Source organism: Vulpes vulpes, unplaced genomic scaffold, assembly GCF_048418805.1.
Source record: "Vulpes vulpes isolate BD-2025 unplaced genomic scaffold, VulVul3 u000000678, whole genome shotgun sequence".
Lineage (NCBI taxonomy): Eukaryota > Metazoa > Chordata > Mammalia > Carnivora > Canidae > Vulpes > Vulpes vulpes.
Genome location: NW_027325803.1, coordinates 1,691,278 through 1,713,551, shown reverse-complemented (window position 1 = coordinate 1,713,551; position 22,274 = coordinate 1,691,278). Strand labels below are relative to the sequence as shown.

At 39.1% G+C, this 22,274-nt stretch overlaps 1 protein-coding gene across 5 annotated transcripts in view; it reads left to right on the top strand.

The window, feature by feature from the left end:
• Positions 1-22,274, top strand: part of NEO1 (neogenin 1) — a 234,807-nt gene that overhangs the window by 190,520 nt on the left and 22,013 nt on the right. For 3 of the 5 annotated variants that reach the window (XM_072746003.1, XM_072746002.1, XM_072745998.1), the window contains exons 12-22: positions 1,819-1,868; positions 2,797-2,944; positions 6,965-7,075; positions 8,127-8,321; positions 9,470-9,565; positions 12,248-12,471; positions 12,556-12,694; positions 14,638-14,745; positions 16,356-16,550; positions 17,225-17,257; positions 20,623-20,691. In XM_072746003.1, coding sequence (XP_072602104.1) covers positions 1,819-1,868; positions 2,797-2,944; positions 6,965-7,075; positions 8,127-8,321; positions 9,470-9,565; positions 12,248-12,471; positions 12,556-12,694; positions 14,638-14,745; positions 16,356-16,550; positions 17,225-17,257; positions 20,623-20,691 — 1,368 coding nt within the window. The remainder of the gene's footprint in view (positions 1-1,818; positions 1,869-2,796; positions 2,945-6,964; positions 7,076-8,126; positions 8,322-9,469; positions 9,566-12,247; positions 12,472-12,555; positions 12,695-14,637; positions 14,746-16,355; positions 16,551-17,224; positions 17,258-20,622; positions 20,692-22,274) is intronic. The other 2 variants (XM_072746001.1, XM_072745999.1) reach the window with 2 other exon arrangements.

Here is a 22,274-nt window from a genome sequence, read left to right as displayed (position 1 = left end):
CTCACCTATAAAATGGGAATAATTACATAAAGTCTTTCATGATGTGGTGTGTGTGTGTGTGTGTGTGTGTGTGTGTGTGTGTGTGTGTATACATGTTATTCCTATGTGGAATATAGAAGACAAGACAGAGGATCATAGGGGAAGGGGGAAAACTGAATAAGAAGTCATCAGAGAGGGAGAAAAACCATGAGGTACTCTTAACTATAGGAAACAAACTGCGGGTTGCTGGCAGGGAGGTGGGTGGAGGAGGGGGTAACTGAGTGATGAGCATCAAGGAGGGCACGTGATGTGATGACCACGCGGTGTAATATGCAACTGATGAATTACGGAACTCTACATCTGAAACTAATAATGTACTATATGTTGGCTAATTGAATTTAAATTAAAAAGTAGAAATGAACTAAAAAAATTTTTTAAAGGAATGAAACCCCCATTGTTGTAAGGATTGGATACCTGCCATATAGGAGCATGCAGCAAATCTTAGCTATGATGATAAAGAAGATGGAGAAACCAGCAACAGCCTATGTTGGCTGCCTCTGCAACTAAGTCAGAGGTTCTTAACAAGGAGATGATTGGAACCATTCATAGGTTTTTATCAAAACACGATTGTTTTAAGTCCTACTCCAGATCCTCTGTGCCTGAATCTCAGGGTTCAGGCCTAATGAACTTTGTTAGCACAAGATGCAACATTGAACGAGATATAGTCTCTGTCCTCCAGAAGCATATAGCACAGTGAGCACTTAGTCATATATCTGAGCACCAAATGTGAGAGAAAGGGAGAGAGAAGTTTCCATGGGTGGATTAGGAGAAAAGAGTTAAAGCCAACATTTTGTGAGTAGAGAGGAAATTAATCAGATTTACTTAAATTCTTTTTGCTTACTATAGTTACTACAAACAGGTATGTAGATCATAAAATTTGAGATAGCCCTGTCTTGTGTTCTCATATGTGAAAAACTAAATTTATGCAGCCATTTAACCAATAATCCCAACTTCTCATATCGAAATGAGCGTTCCCTGCTATAAAAGTTGCCTTGGGAAGCCAGATGGTCCCTTTACTGAACCTGTCATTGTAAATACCTCTTTATTCTACTTGGAAATTGCCTTCAAAATCAGTTTAGGAATCCCACAAGAATTCAGAGGCTCACTGATTTATGTACCTCGTATTTTGTACTCATAACAGTGTTATCCAGTACACTTACTTGCCGTATACATTAGGTTTGTTTCCTGAAAATTTGTGGCTCCTCCCCAAGATAAAGATATGCCATCAAAAGAATGCATTGAAGGTTCAGAATGTATCTGGGGTCTAGAGAAGTTTAGAGTCACTGTCCTATCCTTGAATGAAGTATCTGACTTCCCAAAGGTGCAATCTGACTTGGGTATGGGTACCTTTATAAGAATGTGTCTCATTTTTTTTTAAGTGAACCAAATATGGCCACACCTTATCCACATACAGCTATCAACAAGAGAGCACTGGCTGCTGGGTTTAGACCTTTGGGTTGCATAATTAAAATTTTTTTTTAATTTTTTATTTATTTATGATAGTCACAGAGAGAGAGAGAGAGGCAGAAACACAGGTGGAGGGAGAAGCAGGCTCCATGCACCGGGAGCCTGATGTGGGATTCGATCCCGGGTCTCCAGGATCGCGCCCTGGGCCAAAGGCAGGCGCCAAACCGCTGCGCCACCCAGGGATCCCTGGGTTGCATAATTAGTGTTCGAGATGCGCACTTGTGTGAAGTCTGGCTAGGAATATCACATGATGGGACGATATGTGGGTGATTTTTTTAAAATTCTTTTTTTTTTCTTTTTTTGCCTTTCCAGTACCTGGTGCTGCTCCTCAGAATCTGTCCCTAGAAGTAAGAAATTCAAAGGTAAGCTTTATATTGCTATTCATTTTTACTGGCATACTAGTAAGCCTCAGAAGGGTGTATAAAAAGGGAGATGCTATATCAAAAGAATGATAATCAAGCAGAGAAAAAAGGTGTCCATAGATATTATACCTGCCAGTAAAGCTGAAGTTAGAAACCGACTCCGGGGTTTTCTGTGTAGCTTTACTGCGTTTCTGTGATCCCAGAATTACTCTAGTTTCTGCAGATACATTATGGTTTTGCAAATCATGACATTGTAGATCTTAGCAGTTCAGAACATTGGGGATAAGGTAGAAAGAAGTAAGTTGTTTATGATACCATAGCCCCTTAGTGCTGTGAGATGAGCCCACTGTGAAGCAAAGGTAGATCCAGCTGTTGCATAGGCTCAAACTCCCTCCTAGCCAAGTTCACTGTACACTGTACACTGTACGCTGAAGGCAAGTGTGCCTCTCAAAGGCCCAGAGCCCCTTCTGGGCTACATTGACAACTGAGACACTCAGTCCTTTAAAATAGTACCATGGGACTCCTTTTCCTTTAATTAAAAACCAGCTGTTAATTAACGATTCCCTTCTTGAAGAGTTTTAGGCAGAAGTTGTCTAATTTCAGTCATTTCACAATGGAGATAGAGGAGATCCTTACACCTGACCATAGTGTACTTTCCTAATCCGTGCTGCCTCTGACCTATATTTTTCCTCATGAAAGCTTTTCTGAAACTTTTGCCTAATGTCTAAATACCCAGGAAAATAAGGGCCCAGTGCATGTCACCTACAAATACAATCTTCCCATTTGATCATTGAGGATTTTAAAATTAAAAAGTAATTTTGAGTGATCCTGCTGCCTTTATGTCAGTGACTTCAGGATAACAATTTATAAAAACAGGACCAAGCTTTTGGTATATTCAGTCTTTTCCCTATAATCTTGTCTTCCCCAGAGTATTGTGATTCACTGGCAGCCACCTCCTCCAGCCACACAAAATGGTCAGATTATTGGCTACAAGATTCGCTACCGAAAGGCCTCCCGAAAGAGTGATGTCACTGAGACCTTGGTACCTGGGACACAGCTGTCTCAACTGATTGAAGGTAAGCTGTGGGTGTGAAAGGTAGGAGGTGGAGAGGCATTGAGGCATTGACTCAGGCATTGAGTTATAGTAGTCTAATGACTACTCTGAACTGTTGACTTAAAGTAAAAACAGTTCAAAAGAACTTCTAGTGGTTCAGTTATTCTGACTTGATAAAAGTTAATGGAACACAATCTTACAGATTCTCTCATCTCTGAGTGTTGAGATTGGGTTTGAGTTTTATTTCTTTACTTGTGTTTTCCTGTATTCTCCACATTTTCCTTTTTGAATATATATATACAGATCTTCCTCAACGTAGGATGGGGTTATGTCCCAATAAACCCATCAAAATTTGAAAATCTCCTAGCTCAAAAATACACTCAACACATATCAGAGCTTAGCCTAGCCTACCTTAAACATGCCCAGAACATTTTTATCAGCCTACAGTTGGGCAAAACCATCTAACACAAAGCCTATTTTATAACAGCTTATTGGACATCTCATGTATTTTATTGAATACTGTACTGAGAGTGAAAACCAGAATGTTCTAAGTGTATAAGGAGTTTACCCTCATGATCCCAAGGCTAACTGGGAACTGCCTCTGCCCAGCATCACAAAAGAGGATTGTACCTCCTATCACTAGCCTGGCAAAATATCACAATTCATAATTTGGAGTATAGTTTCTACTGCATGCATATTGCTTTTGCATCATTGTAAAGTCAAAAAATAAGTTGAACTACCCTTAGTCTGTATTGGTTTTTTGCAATCTCAAAACAAGATAGCACAAAGCTATAGAGGCCAAAAATCTGCTCTGTCTAGCTGGTAGGAGAGGTCTACAAAATGTTTTTTATAACACTGATGTGTATGTGGCCTGAAACATTTGTGAATAACTATAGCAATCGAGTAATCTTTCTTGCTACTACTTGCTACATGATAAAGTTTTAAGGAATTCTGGCAAGGATAGCTCCTTTTCTGTATTTTTCCCTTTATATGCTGCAGAGCAAGTAGCATACGCACTAAAAATGGGACTTACCGGATCTCTAATATGAGTTTCCTCTAGAGATGACCGAATAGCCCCATCTTCCTTCCCCCAGTAGGAGGATTAGACTTAGCTCTGCAGTGGTCACTTGGCTTTGCAGGAGAAGCTTGGGAAGAAGATGAAATGCTTTTTGATCTTTGGATATTGGTACTGTGCTTACAAAAAATAGAGATAGATGCCCCTACGAAACCATTTTGGGGATTCCTAGCAGCACTGGTAGAAGAAAACTGCAAGAATTGGAGATACTGACATTATCTAAGCTCTAAGAATTAATTCCAGCACCCTTGGGGAGCTCTCAGCTTCCCTTACCTTGCCCCCTCCTGGGTAGAGAAGCTTGACATCAACCACTTTCCTGTGCCTCCAGGGGCCACGTTCTTGATAGAACCAAGATCTGAGGTCAAAAAGCGTAATTGCAATGAGTTTCTAGGAATTAGGTGAGTCACTGGACAGTGAAAGCTTATACTCCAGTAATCCAGCAAGCTTTTCTTCATACTCCTCACCTCACAGATGGGATTGACTTCTTTCAATATAGGTGAATGTTTGTCTCCAAGGGTAGCTTTCAATCACTTAGTTTCTTCACATGAACCCCATAGCTCTAAGCTGCTGGGAGTAAATGGTTGCGGTGGTGTTGCCGAGACATCTCACTAAAGGAATGTTACTGTAGAATTGGTCTCAGGTGTTCTTGAAAACCAGTTTCTGATTTGAACCCAAATACAGATAACATTTCTCATCTGTAAGGCTTTTATTTGAATATTTAGTAGTAGATATTGACCATATACCAGGTACTGTTCTTGTTGCTATAATATAAAAAATATATAGTCCTGGACCATGAAAAGATTTTTCATTTTTTCAATGAAACGTTTGATGTGTAAGCAGAACAATCGCCTTCATGGTAAAAACGACTTTTTCTTTATGGAGAAAATCATTGGCATATTTTTTTTAATTTTATCATTGGCATATTTAAAAGCATATTTAGATTCAATTATTTAACGGACTTTATTAAGCTCTTATTAGGGTGGGCTGGCACTAGGTATATAATGCTGAGCAAAAAAGGACATCTTCACTCTCTTGAAGCATTAACTTGAAGATTGTTAAGTATCAGAGAGCAATGTGGATGACCAGGGTCCTGTCCTGAACCACAAATTTTATGACTCCGTGTTAGCCGGAAGTGATTGTTGTTTCTTCACCTTGGGCCACTTACAGCACTTAACACATTCTTCCCTATCTTTATAGTATGAATAGTGGGCCTTAGTTTGAGTCTATGTACTCTGTAGGTTACCTGGGGGGAGAGGACCTCTCAGCCTCTTTACTCGTGCGTCCACCTCCACCTGCGCACACACACTCTTTCTCTTCTCTCACTTGCTTTCTAAACATCCTAACTCTCCTCTGAGGGCAGGGAATGATAATCTGATTGGTTGAATTCTTTTGGGACCTCAGTTGAGCCACATTTGACAGTAGTCCATCGTATTTGTCTATTAAAGTTATAAACACGTGCACAGCCCTCTCTGGCACGTTCTGTTTCAGTGTAGACAGGGAGGTGACAGGTAAACTGACTCGGGCCCAGACATTTTGCTTCTCCTTCTGCCTTGCTGGTGACTTTCTTGTGGGCAGATAGCTTCAGGAGGGGTCTGCTGAGAGCAGGACCTCCCATCTCTCCTCTCACCATATGACAGGATTCATTAACTGAGCCATCCTGCATCCTGGCCAAGTTCTGTCTCTCGGTGGTTCTCTCTTTAGAATTTCTGTACTATGCTGCTGGCCAGAGATCCCAATATTTTCATATGGGGAGGTAGGATCATTTCTCATAACCTTATAAGATCTAATGTGTAATATCTAGTATTTAAGTGCTCTAAAGATAGATTCATGTGAACTGTACACTAAAAAAATTGTTAAAGGCAGCCCGGGTGGCCCAGTGCTGCCTTCAGCCCGGGTCCTGATCCTGGAGACCCGGGATCAAGTCCCATGTCGGGCTCCCTGCATGGAGCCTGCTTTTCCCTCTGCCGCTCTCACTTTCTCTCTCTGTGTTTCTCATGAATAAATAAAAATAAAATATTTTAAAAAATAAAATAAAAAGTAAAATGTTAAGATGGTAAATTTTATGTTATGTGTTTTAACATAAAAGAAAAAAAGGGATGCATGACTATATGAATAGCTGACCATATTATTTGTAGGGTAGACTTTTGCATGTGGATTTTTGTTGCCTTCAATATATTGGTAAATTTATTACTGATAGTCATTATGAAAAATCGCATAATAGGCTTAATCGCCTTTAGTTATTATATATACTATGCAGGTAGGCTGTTGTGAAATAGATTTCTAGGCCATATTTGGTGTTTAAAATTGTTCTACTCTTGTTATGGGGTGGCTCTGTGAACAGAGTGAGGTAACCCAGCAGGAATTACATCTCTTCTTTTTTTTTTCTTTGTTCACATCATAATCACAGTGATGTAAAATAACTAATATCAAGATAAAGATGGTATCATGATATAATGGCAGGCCCAGCTTAGAAACTGACTGAAATAACTGATATCTTTATCTTTACCAGAAGGAATAAATTCTTTTCTGGTCTTGGCTGTCTTCTGAGACCAACTGACTTTGTTTCTTTGCTATGACTCTTTCATTATCCTCGACCTCTTTTTAACCCTAGCTTCCTTAGTAACAAAATGAAGGGATTACATTAAGTGATCCCTGAAGGGCCTTCAAACTCTTAAAAAAAAAAAGGATCTGTAATCTCCTGGGAACTCTGCTCATTGGTTTTGCTCTTGACTGTGGGGGCATCAGCCTTTCCTGGAGATACAAGCGCTCCTCTGTGCTGTGGTGATGTATTGCTCGTGCTGTATTAGCTCTAACTGCAACTTTATCAAGATAGTAGCTATGTACTGACTTGGTGGATAAGATACTTAATGAGAAGTTGTTAATGTTTTGTTTTGCAAATCTCTTATTTCAGCTTGTCTTTTTTCTTTTTTTTCTTTTTTTCCCCCCTTTTTGTCGTTTGGGTCTCAGGTCTCGATCGGGGGACTGAGTATAATTTCCGAGTGGCTGCTCTGACAGTCAATGGTACAGGCCCGGCTACGGACTGGCTGTCTGCGGAAACTTTTGAAAGTGACTTAGATGGTAAGAACGACAATCCACAGGATTGGCAGAAGCTAGGTAATAACTAACTATAGTCAAATTAGTTAAACTAGAAAGCCACAGATTTGGGGGGGTGTATATCACTTAAATCTGTGAACTTTAATGTATCACACTGCTGTCATTAGTACTTCCCCTCCCACAGTGGCTTTAAAGACCTGTCCCGGTAAGCAGAACCAGAACAAATAAAAACGTACAGGTGCTTTGAGTCTAATTTTTTATCAAGACCATTAAATACATGGGTGATCTGAAATTTAACATAGAGCCACATCAATCCACCTTCTTCAGCTAGTTTCCCCTTTTCCCTTAGTTCTGGACACCTTGCCTTTTTTCTACCTCTTCATTCAGTGAGTACCTGTGTATATATAGGTGTGCATACGATGAGACACAGACGCTGCACTCGGGAGACAAAACACCTTGGTCCTTATTCTCATTCGTAGTTTACTAATTTTTAAAATTTAGACAGCAGGCTATGCCTCGAAGTAACAGATTTGAAAGATACACTATAATTGCTACCTTTTTTAAGCCTCATAGTTTCCCACCATTTAAATCAATATGTGGTTCTAAGGTTCCTAATTTCTGACTTACATTACTGAGGGGAGTAAGTAATTGATACAGTTGCTGTAATGTGATGCTTGATCATCTGTTGACAACAGGCTTCTAATTAGTTGGGGTTAGGTCTTTTTCATTCCACCTAGTTGAGTCTGGTACTCCAATGTGGGACCAAGAGGAATGAATAACTATTGAAAGGCAGCCTATTTGTTTTTCTCCAGTGGGCAAAGGTTCTTAGATCTCTTTGTCTTCCCTTCCAAATTAGTATTGTATTGTCTTGCCTTTCAGACTATTTGGGTTTGCTTTTTTTTCTTAGAATGTAGTAAAACCAGTAATCATACTTTACCCTACATACAGATTCTCTGTGAATCCTTGGGCATAATGGAAAAAAATATTAACCCCAAATAACTTGGCAGGAGGCTAAACACCATGCCCCAAGGATGGTGAAATATTCAAATTCTTGCTTTTCTACTTTCTTTCCCAGAAACTCGTGTTCCTGAAGTGCCTAGCTCTCTTCACGTCCGGCCACTTGTCACAAGCATTGTAGTAAGCTGGACTCCTCCAGAGAATCAGAACATTGTGGTCAGGGGTTATGCCATTGGCTATGGCATTGGCAGCCCTCATGCCCAGACCATCAAAGTGGACTATAAGCAGCGCTATTACACCATCGAAAATCTGGGTATGTATGCTGAGTAGAGGAAGTAATTGCACATGGGATTTCTTTCTTTTCAACTTTTTATTGTATGATAATTTTATTTTTACAGAAAATTTTTAAAAATAGTACAAAGAGGGACACTTGGGTGGCTCACTTAATCATCCAACTCTTAATTTTGGCTCAGGTCATAATTTCAAGGGTCATGAGATTAAGGTCCGAGTCAGGCTTTGCTCTGGGCATGGAATCTGTTTAAGATTCTTTCTCCTCCTCCCTGTGCCCCTCCCATCCCCGCTTATATGCCCGAGTTCTCTCTTTGTCTCAAAAAAGAAAATCGTACAAAGAATTCCTATTTATTCTTCACTAAGAGTCCCCAAAAGTTAGTATTTTACCACATGTGCTTTATCATTCTCTGTCTTCCTGTATGTACATATTGTTTCTCTGAACCATTTGAGAGTAAGTTACAGATGTGATTCCCTTCCACCCTCTGATACTTTAATGTGTATTTCCTAAAAATGAGGGCATTTTCTAACATCCCTATAGCACAGTTATGAAAGTCAGCAAATTAACACTCAGTATCTACAGCCTTTATATTTTACTAGTTGTTTCATTGTCTTTTATAACAAAAGAAAAACATGGTTTTCTGGTCCAGATCTCCTGTTTCATTTAGTTGTCATGTCTCATTAGTTTTCTCTAATATGGAACAGTTCCTTGTTTTTTACTTGAATTTTATGACTGTGACATTTCTGATAAATATAAAGCACTTATACTTTGTAGAATGTCTCTCAGTTGGCATGAGGTCTGCCCCACAGGTATCAATGAAAGGAAAAGTATATGCCAGCATGTGCTTTAACTTCTCATCCAAACCCTCCAGTGTACAGCAGCATCACTAAACCGTTGGTTAGTTGAGGCCAAGAGAGGATTCAGGCACAGCCAACCTCACTCCTGGGACTAACTCTGTGAAGTTGATCCTGGAGGGCTTTTCTCTGCTGTATATACTGCTGTCTCTAAATATTTCCCCACACTCTGGAGGAATCCCATACAAAATTTTCTAAAATCTTTCCTGACTTCCTCTGCACTTAAGATCATGCACCATCACCCTTGAATTTTTTAAAATTCTGGAGTGAGAATTGTTTTCTAACTGTTTCTAAGTATATTGTTTTTCTTTCCTTCAGACCCCAGCTCTCACTATGTGATAACCCTGAAAGCCTTTAACAACGTGGGTGAGGGCATCCCCCTGTATGAGAGCGCTGTGACCAGACCTCACACAGGTAAGCCATCCTGTCCATCTCTAGTCTTCAACACTTTTTCCAGCAGCTTATGTGGAATCTTGACATGAGGTCTGCCCCATAGGTATAGCAGAAGGAAAAGTATATGCCATTGTAGGCTACAGGTTTCATATAGGAAAGTAGGCTTTCAACATAGAAATTTCCATTAATTTCTATTTTGCTTTTTAGAAAATATTAACAATACTGTTGTATAAATAATTCCATGTAGATATGTATCACATATTTATAATATGTTGGGATCTAGAAACCATAGTTGTGAGAGAATTATACGTGATTTTGGGGGTGTCTGGGTGGCTTAGTCGGTTAAGTGTCTGACTCCTGATTTGGCTCAAGTTAATGATCTCAGTGTTGTGAGATCAAGTCCTGCGTCCAGCTCTGTTTTGGGCATAGAACCTGCTTAAGACTTCCTCTCTCCCTCTCCCTCTGCCCCTCCCTCTGCTCCCTCTCTTTTAAAAAAAAAAAAGAAAAAGTGATTTTCATCTTTTGGTCATGTGAGTTATAACTAAAATGAGTGAAAAAAAATGAACAGATCTCCCTATCTCTGGAGAAATTATATAGGTTACTGGTGGTCTCAGTAAATGTGTATGATCAGTGAATCTCGCAATTTCTTTATTAGTCACCTGAGTTGATTGGGAAAGTGTTTTTCTATTTGCTTTTCACAAATTTATTTATATAAAGAGTATAAAGTCAATCATTTGGTCAGCTGTGCATTTATTACAAAAGAGACCAAAATACTCAGGTTTTTTTATAATAAAGGAATATTCATATAATGTAAAATTCTTATAGATAAAATATCTAATATAGAGCTGAATGAGGAAGTTTATTGAAATAAATATATTAGATTTGTAAATTTTTCTAAAGGGTCCTGAAAACCCAAGTATTTATCATCTTCAGAAATGCTATTTTCCATTTGTTTTCCAGAACTGTGTCTCTCTATTGCCTGCTGTGTTTTGTGGACACTTTGTATAAAATAGTGCAAATTTCACATTATTCTTTTTAAAAATTATAATCTATGTCCCTTATTTTTCTCTATTGCTTTTACTTAACAAGACCAGCATCATCACTACATGTTTGATAGTTCTGTCCTATCTTCTGTTGTGGGCTTACAGTTTTTAAGTTCTTTTACAAAGGGCTTTGGTATTCCAGAAAGTTCAAAAAGAAGGCGGGGGGGGGTAAAATGAAAAAAAAAATTTAAATAAGTGGTTTGCTACTTTCTTAAGTTAGTCTGTAATAGAAAAAAAAATTCTGAAATTACTTCCTCTTATGTGACTTAAAAATACAGCCATTTGGCTAGAAATATACAGGGAAATGTCCCTAAGTCATGTAACCTTGTAATCTTTTCCAAGAATTATTACAAATTTTTTAAAATTTCTCAGAGAAGTCTAATGATTTTTGCACCTGAAGGTGCATTTTCTATGACTAATTGGTTTGTGTCCTGATGATTGGACAAAGCCCTTGAGTATAATGTATACTGTTCCTCTGTTACTTTTAGTCTTCATTGTGTAGGAAATACATAAATGGAGGCTATTATGTTAGTTTGGCAATTATTCATAAACAAGGTCCATACCATTTCAAGTTTTGAGTTACAGAAAGGGCTAGTCTCCATAGCTATGTGGGAAACCCATTTTAAAACCTTAACTTAAAATAAATCAGTGTGTGTGTACTTAGAAAACTGACCAAGAGTTAATAAAGACCAATGGGTCCTGCTGTATTGCTCTGAGCTCATGGGCCTTGGTGCCATTGAGCATATTCTAGCCTCTGTTTTGACATTGAGCTTTAGAGTTGTCTGCTGCATACAGCTCAGGACATCCATGAGTATAGACTTTCCTTTCTATCAAATAAGTACTCTGATTTCTAACGTTCATGAAGGCTGGACCCATAAGTATATCATTTCCCATACTGATTGGGATTCATTAAGTGGGTTGCTCTCTGATTCTACTGGAGAAAGTAAAGCAGATATTCCTTCATGGTGTTGGCTTACCTCTTCCCCTGAATGAGTAATGACCTTGAGTTCCTTTTGCTTTATTTGGATGTGAGCCATCTTGCTGTACTGCTTTTAGACCCAACCAGGTCTGAACTGGACCCTGTGTGGGTATCAGATAACCCTAACACCAAGGCCAGGCTAGGTTGCCATTGGCTGGCATTCAGGTCTCAGGCTCAAGAATAGGACCCTTACATGTACATTGCATTGATAAGCCATGTCCCAAAAATTCAGCTACATTCACTGAAATGTCAGAACAGATCATGAGCTTTGTGTTGGTTGTTCTGAAATTACACCCTTGATTTTAAAAGTTGTTTGTGTCTTCTCACAATCCTTTTTTGGAAAGGAGGTAGAATTTTCAAATAATTTAAAGAAAATTCAAGTATAAATATGATAATATAATCTATAATATAACTGGGTTATATCAAATATTAATATACCTACAGAGTACAGTAGAGAATATAGCTAATTATTTCCCTTGACATTTTCCTGCAAATTTTTCCTGAAAGAACACAAGTGGAAATATTCTTTTTAATGAATGGTGGTTATCTATTAACTCGGATTCTCTTTCTCTTTCTTCATTTCTCACCTTTCATTCCATTATATTACCCTGCATTTTCCTTTTCTTTTATTTTTGTTTATGTTAAAATGCCACTTCCCTTTTTTAATTACTTTTTACCCAGACACTTCTGAAGTTGATTTATTTGTTATTAATGCTCCATACACTCCAGTGCCAGATCCCACTCCCATGATGCCACCTGTGGGAGTTCAGGCTTCCATTCTGAGTCATGACACCATAAGAATCACATGGGCGGACAACTCGCTGCCCAAACACCAGAAGATCACAGATTCCCGGTACTACACAGTCCGATGGAAAACCAACATCCCAGCAAACACCAAGTACAAGGTACTAGTCACATTGGCTCTGGGTAAGAAAAGCTAACTTATCGATACTTCCCAATTCTAAAGTTCTTGATTCTTATGCTTCCAGAATGCAAATGCAACAACTTTAAGTTATTTGGTGACTGGTTTAAAAGCAAATACACTATATGAATTCTCTGTGATGGTGACCAAAGGTCGAAGGTCAAGCACATGGAGTATGACAGCCCATGGGACAACCTTTGAATTTGGTATGTGTTGTCTGAATCTTACATCACGTGGCATTTCTTCTCATAGAAAATGTGAAAGCCAGTGGAAGTCCATGCTAATGTTGGGCCACGTTCCAAGTCAGGAGACTTCTTGTCACCTGCTTCTACTGTCAAGGAAAGAATTGAGGGTGTGAATTAACCCATTTACAAAACAGAGTGAGCAACTATAGCTGGAGTGCAGTTGTTTGCCTTTTCAGCTGATGAAGTATGTTTTCTTCATCACTGAACAAGAACATTAGCAAATAATGGGATAATATAATGCAAAGAATACTAGATTTTAGGAATCAAGGGACTTGAGTTCAATCCCAGGTCAACCAAATACTGACTGTGTAAGTCATAAGTCAGTCACCCAGCCTATCATGTGTTCTATCTGTAAAAGAGGGTTAATAATATCTGCTTTTCTTACCTTACAGGGTTATTTTAAGGGTAAAATGAGCAGATGAAAAGGCACATGGTAATTATAAAGCACTGTGTAGACGTAAACGATTACTATCATTAATCCTGCTTTATTGCTAAATTGAGATAGAAAAAATGAAGTGACCTGCTCTTCACCAAGCAGCTACCAATGCCATTCTTCCTAGAGCCTCAGAACTTAACCAGGGGACCCAAAACTGCCCCAGAAGCCTTCTTACAACCAGTTAATATCTAGCAGAATCTCCCATTGAGGCAGCCTCAGGGATTTTATCTGTAAGTAAACAAGAGAGATAAAAGACACCAAACAAATTAAAGGGAGAGCAAGCTATCCAAGTTTGAGATTCTGTTTGCCTTTTGCTTAGGCAAAAGGGTAGGCCTACCCTTCTGCCTTTTGTACTTTTCTAGCACAGGGATATGTCTAACCATTGGGAGTCTCTGTCTATGGCTTTTTTCTCCTATACATAAATAATGGAAAAATGGAGCTATCAAATCTCTCCAGACTGGGCCTAGTCCTAATGTCTTTTTGTCTCTTGCACAGTTGATTAGACTTAACAGTGCACAAAAATTTAAATAGACCTTGATTTTGCTTTCTTTGCTAGACTTAAGAATATCTTTTTGCTTCATTCCAATCCATTAGTTAATAAATGATATTATGTATTCCCTTAGGATGTCTGCATTTCACCAGGCTTCCTTCAATTTTGTGCTTGGAAAATTTCAGTATTTTAGGAAGAGAAGAGTAAATTTAAGGATGTACTTAATTTGCTCATTTCTCTACTAGTACCTTGAAAGTTATCAGCCATAACATGGAAATACAAGAAATGCAGTGTTGTTTTTATTCAATTCATGTTTGTTTCATAAACAGTTTTAGATTTCACAGCAATAATCTCAAATAGTTGACAGTGTGTTTTTAGTACAAACTTAAAAAATCAGTTTATAATTCATTTATTCTTTGAGGGACTAGGGTTTCAAACATTATATTTTATTTAGAGAGCCACCTATAAGTGAAAGAGAAAATTTTTTTATGCTTGAAAATATTCTAACAAAATAATCCAGATGTAGGGGGGAAGAATGTCATCTTGGGCAAATTACATAACTTTTTACATTGTTGGATGCCCTGATCTGTCAAGCAGAGATAGTGGTAACTGCCTTTCAGGTTGCCATAAATATAAATTGAAATACTATTTGTAAAATGCCTGGCATAATGTAGATACTTGTAGATACTAACTACAGCGGTCTTTTGATTGCCCTACTTAAGAACCCTATAAATCTCTGACCTCCAGCCCAAGATACCAATTCTGTATCCTCGTAGTATGGTATTTTTTTCCTTGATAATTTTCATATTCTTCTTTTTATTGGAGCTATTTATAGGTAGACAGACTATGAGTTCTTTGAAGCCAGGAGGCTTTAGCTTTTTTCCCTTATACCTCTTGTTGCACCTTAGGAAAGGGTTGCAGAAATAGTGAATGAAATTGGAATGGACAGGAATTATTGAAAGTCTTGTTATTTTGTAGTTCCTACTTCTCCACCCAAGGATGTGACAGTTGTGAGTAAAGAGGGAAAACCTAGGACCATAATTGTAAATTGGCAACCTCCGTCTGAAGCCAATGGCAAGATTACAGGTAAGATCCCTCTGAGTGTGTGTGTTCTCTGTTCCGATCTGGCAGAAGCATTCCAGCCCACTACTGTGTGGTTGGGAGAAGTGGGAGTCCAAAAGTTGGCTTGGTCATTCTGTGAAGCACAGGGGGTCATGATGGTCCTTGAAAGTGGACCAAAGGGGTACTGTTTGCTCATAGTAACGTAAGAATGGCTTGTCATTTGGTTGTTCTGACTCACTATGTGAAAGTCTGGTGGGCATTGTTACATTAGACAGTCTTTGGTTACAGTGGGAGCTTATGGACATACTTATTTTCATCAGAAAAACTGTTCTTCTCTGCCTCTAACTATATGATCAGCTTTGGAGTTAAAGACCCTGCCTGATTCTACAGGGTAATACCCACCAAATAGATTCAGTTCTTTTAACCTAATGCCCCAAAAAGCCCATTAGACTTTTAATTCCGTATCCCCTCCACCCCCCGCAGGCCTGCTATTTCAGCTTTCTGTGTTCTAACACTAGAGTTAGAAGTTTCAGTTGGCCTAGGCCTTTGAAGGGACTTGGGATTTTTCCTTGGACGTCCAGAGAACTTTCCACAGTAGAGGACACTGTGCTTTCCTCAGCTTTATCAGGGAGGAAAGCCTGATGGGATTTAACTGTTAATTATTCCCCTCGGAACCTCTGCTCCATGTAAGTGTATGCTGAGGAACAGGAGGGTGCTCTCTGATGTTCCACTGTATGAACAACGGGGCTGAAAGCATTGAATAAGGAAAGCATTTCCTAATGTTATCCTGCTTCAACTTTCAGATAGAACTCCTTTCCATAATAAATCCCTGGTCTGTGTCATTGTTTAGGTTTTTGAACTTGTCTGTTCTGTAAGAGAATGAAGCATGACTTGGCTTAGATTACATTTTATCTTTAAAAACCAGTTAATGATGCAGTGCGTTTTTGCTCTGTGTGGATCAGGTAGGCTTGTGGTTGTCTCTTCTTGCCTCAGCCATGGAGAGTGAGTGCCCCCTGGTGGGAGTATCAGGTGATGTTTCACTGTGACTTGACCCACTTCAAGTCTGGAAGAGCCTTAATAAAGGTACCACCCACATCTCCCAGGCCTCCCTAGAGATTTGTTCTTAGGAAATCACATTGGCAGGAGCTAAAAGAGCATGTTGGACCAGTGTCTGTTTTCTTTTTTTCTTTATAAATTTATTTTTTATTGGTGTTCAATTTGCCAACATATAGAATAACACCCCGTGCTCATCCCATCAAGTGTCTGTTTTCAAAAGTGCTTTAACTGCAGATCGTTGATAGGGACATTATTCAGATATTAGGACATTGAAGCGATTGGATTGTTTTCCTTATATTTCTTTGCTTCTGAGAGTTCTTAACTCTATATTATTATCATAACCACTTTTATTGCCTCAGCTACTGATACAGATGATAACGTACAGCCTGACACTGTTGAAATTGTGGTTTCCTTTATATGGTGTTCAGTGCAGCATTTTGAATGCATTTTACCATTGGTCCTTAACCAATAACTGGTTCTCTGTTTGTATATGCTATAACGTATATCTTTATTGATTTTCTGATTCCAAAAGAAAAGGCAGGAATAAGATATCTTTTATCATTTCCTCCTTTGGACAGGTTACATCATATATTATAGTACAGATGTGAATGCAGAGATACATGACTGGGTTATTGAGCCTGTTGTGGGAAACAGGCTGACTCACCAGATACAAGAGTTAACACTTGACACACCGTACTACTTCAAAATCCAAGCTCGAAACTCTAAGGGCATGGGGCCCATGTCTGAAGCTGTCCAATTCAGAACACCTAAAGGTAAAACTCCACTAAACAGTGTTTTATTATATGTCTCTTTAGTGGGGCAGTGCTTGTACATACCACTTTAGGATATAGAGACTATGAAGAATATAAGAAGCCCTGGTGATGAGCTTATGAGCCACAGTGTGAACATTTATCTCAAAATGATCCCTCACCCATTGACCACCAAATCAGTGCTCCCTAGGTTCCTGGTCTAACCGTATCACATACAAGGCTGTTCAAAGGCAGACGAATTGCAGTGATCTCAATGTTCTTACCAGTCACATCAGATGTGATTCTCTTGGTTCTCAGAATAATAGCATGTTACTGTGATGGATGATTCCCTTTCAACACATGCAGGCTCTTAACCTGAAAGGCTTATTCATGGAACTTTGTAGAGAGAAAAGACACTAACAGGGGAGCTTTGAAGAAAACACTAGATAAGAAAGTGAAGATAAAATACTGAAGGAAGTGAGCCTAGGAATAAAATTTAGTTGGGGCTTGAGTCTGTGGAAATGTGGAAACCGTGTTACAGATTTCTTTTCTGTTAGTACTGAAAGCAAGACTCAATTTGTAATTTGTTTGGAAGTTTGTGGGATTTTATTTTTTTCCTTTAAAAATTCTACTGGTCCCATCTTCAAAGCTTGTGATCCTTGCTCTTGTTTTTTCTTCCCCTGTGCTTGGCCTGTTAGCGGACTCCTCTGATAAAATGCCTAATGATCAAGGTAAATCAGTAGACAGCCTCTCTCTCCTTTCCCCTCTCTTGTGACCTATTATAACTAGCTTTTTGTTGTTTTTGTTTCTTTTTTTTTTTCTGAAAATCAGTACTGTGTGTTAAAATCTATATTATTTATTGGCCAAAGTGGAGTTGAGTCCATGTTTGTGGCACTTGGGGTATCTGAAAAGCTGGGGAATCTACTTAGGAGATACATAGGCAAGGAAAAACTAAGTAGAATAAATGGGGTTCTGTAGCTATTGGAAATTGGCAGTAAGTGTGGGTCAGTTTGTCCTCTGTACTAAGATACTGAAATTCTGTAATGATGATAGGTATTTGGACCATGATGAGAACAGGCATACCAACTTGTCGTATTTGTAGCATGTAGGATTGCATTAGTTCCTCTAAATGAACGGTTGTAGTCAAATTCAGCAAATACCTTATTTTCTTCCTCCCACAAAGAATCTACAGATTTACCCTCTTGAATTGTGTGACTCTGACAAAAGTAGTGCTATTTATTGTTACCATAAGCTTAATTCAGAGCTCTTTTTCTGTTTCTTCCCTTAAATATATCTGTTCATTTTAAAAGAGAAACAATTTAAATTGGAAACATAGGAAGCAGAGGCTTCAGTGTCACCATTCTCGAAATTGTCTATCAACATAGTTTTTCCACTGTAATTGCTATGGTGGAGAGATCACTGACTGTGGTTTTCATCTCTGGGGAGTCAGCCAACATTGGTATCTTTTCTGTACTGAGACCAATGAAAGTAAAGTTGATGGTTGCTTTCAAGGTTTAAGAGTAGTTTTTAGGGATCTCTGGGTGGCTCGGTGGTTTAGTGCTTGCCTTTGGCCCAGGGCAGATCCTGGAGTCCTGGGATTGAGTCCCACATCGGGCTCCCTGCATGGAGCCTGCTTCTCCTTCTGCCTGTGTCTCTACCTCTCTCTCTCTCTCTGTCTCTCTCATGAATAAATAAAATCTTTAAAAAAAAAAAAAGAGTAGTTTTTAGAAATAAAAGTCTTGGGGCTCCTGACTGGCATAGTCAGTGGAGCATGCGACTCTTGATCTTGGGGTTGTGAGTTCGAGCCCCATATTGGGTATAGAGATTACTTTATAAAACCTTTTTTAAAAAAAGAAAGAAAAAGTCTATGAATCTTGTTAATGGCAAGGAGGAGTCAGAACTTGAGGTTGCATGTTTCAAGGGCTTTAGAAATGTATTTGCACTCAGTGAGTCTTTTATTGTATGTTGGAGAAACTGCAAACATGCTTGCGTGTATGTGTGAGGCACCCTAACGTTGGTAGACATTTTGACTTAAGTGTGAGAACAGAAAAATAACTATACTGTGTATGCACAGAGCATAAATGTGTTCATGGTCCTCCCCCTTACCCCTGCACCCTCTTCACCACCACCACCCCCCCCCCCCCCACCGCCGCTGCCTTTGCTGGATTAGCCAGAGTGCAGGTCTTATTTGTACCACACCTCCAGCCTTTTAAAATTCTTTACCCATAGTAATTTTTGATGTTTGGTTAATCCTTAGAATTTCTTGTTCATAGGTTATAGGTTATATTTAACCTATAGCATTAGAAAAAATGCTGGGAAATACAAGAATTAGACCAACCAGTTTATTAGCAAAATATGTTCTTTGGCAATTATTTATATAATATGATACTCTGGATAGTTGGGCTTACATGTGGGCTACCCTGAAAAATAAGCACACTTAAATCTGAAGACCCTTACAAGTGCTACGTCATCTCCTCCAACTAGACCTCATCATAGTGAAAAGAACTACTGGAATCATAACATACGGTGTGTACCATTTATTTGTGAGGAATGATGGCCATGGACGTAAGGGGATGAAGTAACAAGTATAGACAACAGAAAAGGGATCAGGGACTGTGAGTTAAATATGCCCTTTCCAATACCCAGCAACTTCCATTACTTTGGGAGTTTTGAGCTTCTGGAAACATAGAAATCATTGTTTTCATCTCTGTATTTGTTCTGTTAAATGAACTATACACAGAAACATTCAGATTTTAATTTTTCATTTAGTCTGACTCTGGTAATTTATCGAAGTACTTGACATTAGCTGTAATGTTTTATAGAAACATCTAGTTTATGCATTTCTGGTCAAGCTTTATTTGTAGAAGTAACTCATTTATGAGTGTTTTCTGAAGCTTCATGCTCTGTGCCTCTGCAAAGGGAAAGATTATATTCTTCCCTAAAGATTTTATTCTATTTGTAATAATAGTAGCTAATATTTGTTTAACGTTTGCTATGTGTCAGGCAGGATTCAAAATATTTTATAGGAGTAAATTTCCATTTAATCCTCAGTACAATTTTGTGAAGTAGATACCATTATCATTGCTGCTTTGCAATGAAGAAACTGAACCCCAGAAATAATAAATGACTTGCCAGAAGTCAAGTACGTGATAGGCTAATATTCAGGTGCAGGCAGTGTACTATATTAACCACAAGGAGCAGCTTTGACTTTGCAGTTCTTTCACACTTCTTCGGGAGGAATCCAAACCTTGGATTGATGAATACCTTTGCTGTACTGGGAAAGGACTCCTTATATTTGCTTTACCCAAGCAGCTTTTTTTCTATACTCATGAAGAACAAAATTCAGGATGGAGAATATGAATGACTAAAATACTGGTCTTTGTGTTTTATGAAGTCTGTTTGTGAGGTGGTCCCAAGCCTAAGATCGGCAGCCTCGCTCATTATATTTTATGATGATGGATTAGGAGAGAGAGTGCTTGGTGAGCAACAAAAGGGAAGACTTTGTTTTTCCATTCTTGGGTATGCAGGTAACTGAACAGGAACCAAAAACCCAACTTGAACTCCGTGTGTCTTCCTGCTCCTACTTAGGATATCTTTATATTGGAAAAGGCACCTTTATAAGTTGAGGAAAATATCCAAACAGTACTGACACCTACTAGGAGATCATCATGGCCAGGTCCTTTGGAAAAGTGCACTTCTGTAATGCAGAAGTCAACCTAACTGGTCCCTTGGTTCCTTTTCTGGGAGAAGCTACTTTTGCCATAAGCACCCTGTGCAGTTTGCAGGAGCTGTTTCTTGGGCAAGAGAAATGGGTGTGTTCCCACCTTATGAACAGCAAGTGGCAGTCCAGTTACATGCTAGCTACAGCCATGGACCAAGGGTGTCAGCCTTTCAGATGCCTCATTGTGTAGAAAGCTATACATACTGTTTGCTTTGCACAGCCTATTTTGTCCTCTCTTGTTTATGTGCTACTTCATTTTCTCATGGTCAGAGTAGACTGAAAATATTTTTTGTAGAAAACACTCACTAGCTATGAAGTGGACTCGTCACACCAATGGCTTGGGTCATTACTGACATGATTTCTTTTCTTCTCCAGCCTCAGGGTCTGCGGGAAAAGGAAGCCGGCTGCCAGACCTGGGATCTGACTACAAACCTCCAATGAGTGGTAAAGCCTTTCTTATGGCTTTTTGGCCCATGGTGGGCATGACATGTTTCTGCTTGAATCCCAAAATGTCTTTGTAGCTACTTTGTGGTGGGTTGTAGCACATTACCTATTTCTTTCTATTTAGTAGTATTAACTTTAGGCATTTTCTGGCAAAAGTTTGCTGAATTACTGCACATCCTTTCGTTATAGGATCCATAAATAAAATGGTCTCCCCATATACCCAACTTAAAATAAGATTAATTCTAAACAAATGAGTTTCCTTTTGCCCACTGCCTGCCTCTAGAAAAGAATTAGAGTCTTGCTTTCAAAAATAAACTCTCTAATGAGATTATCCATCCCCTAGAGCAAGCCAAAGAAATGCTTCAGAATCATGAATTTCTCCCCACACTGCTTATCCCAGTGTTTTTAATTTAGGAATTCTGAAAACTTCTTCCACTCTCCTAGCCAGCCTAAGAGCTGGTGCCTTCTAATTACTTAAATGATGGCACCTTCTTCTCTATAGAACTTCATTGTTTGTAAGTTACTTTCACACCTGAAATTACATTTAGTCCTTCTAACACAGTGAAATGGGGAGAACAGATATTCCCATTTTATGCACTAAAAGACTCAGTGAAGTAATGTGCCTGGATCCACCCATTAATTATGGAAGTCCTACAACCAAAATCCAGATCTTCTGACTCCTGATTATGACTTTTCCATCATCACACACAGCCTGAAAAGCCTGGGGTTCTGTACCAGATGTGGGAATCTGAGTCCTAGGCTGATTTCCAGGATTCTGCACTTTTCTTCCTGGGAGGTGTGTGTATTGTACTTACATGCTGTCCACAGTAGAATATTCAAGGCCATGAGAAACACAACTGTTTCCTTGTCTTTTCTTTCATACATACATTCATTCATTCACACATTTTTAAAGGTTCTGGTTCTATGTAACAAGCTATGGGAGCAAAAGGAGTAGCAAACCAGCCAACAGAGAAAAGGGAAAGCTTCATAGAGGTGATGTCTGACCCAGATATGAAGGGATGCGTGGAAGATGGCTAAATGTCAGGGGGTTGGACATTTCAGGAAGCACTAACAGCACGTGCAAAAGCATGGCAGCAAAAACAGCCGGTTCTCTCCAGGGATCACACTGTCTGGAGACAGGAAAAAGATTCTCACATTAGAGAAGGTGGTAGGTCAGAACCAGCTTGCCAAAAGCTCAGGTACCAGTGCTACAAAATGTGAGCTTCTGGGAGGCCTGGGTGGCTCAGCGGTTGAGCATCTGCCTTCAGGTCAAGGCGTGATCCCAGAGTCCCGGGATCGAGTCCCACATCGGGCTCCCTGCGTGGAGCCTGCTTCTCCCTCTGCCTGTGTCTCTGTCTACCTCTCTCTCTCTCTCTCTCTCTCTCTCTCTCTCTCGTAAATAAATAAAATACTTTTTAAAAAATATGTGAGCTTCATCCTGTACATAACACGTGTAAGGTACCTTTTACCATGAGTAAATTATGACTTCCGTTTATTGAGTACTAAGAGTTACTACTCTAGTGAATGAAGAGGGAGTTGGGGGCTCAGATTATGAAGTCAGAGAGAGTGGTTAAGAAGCTGTT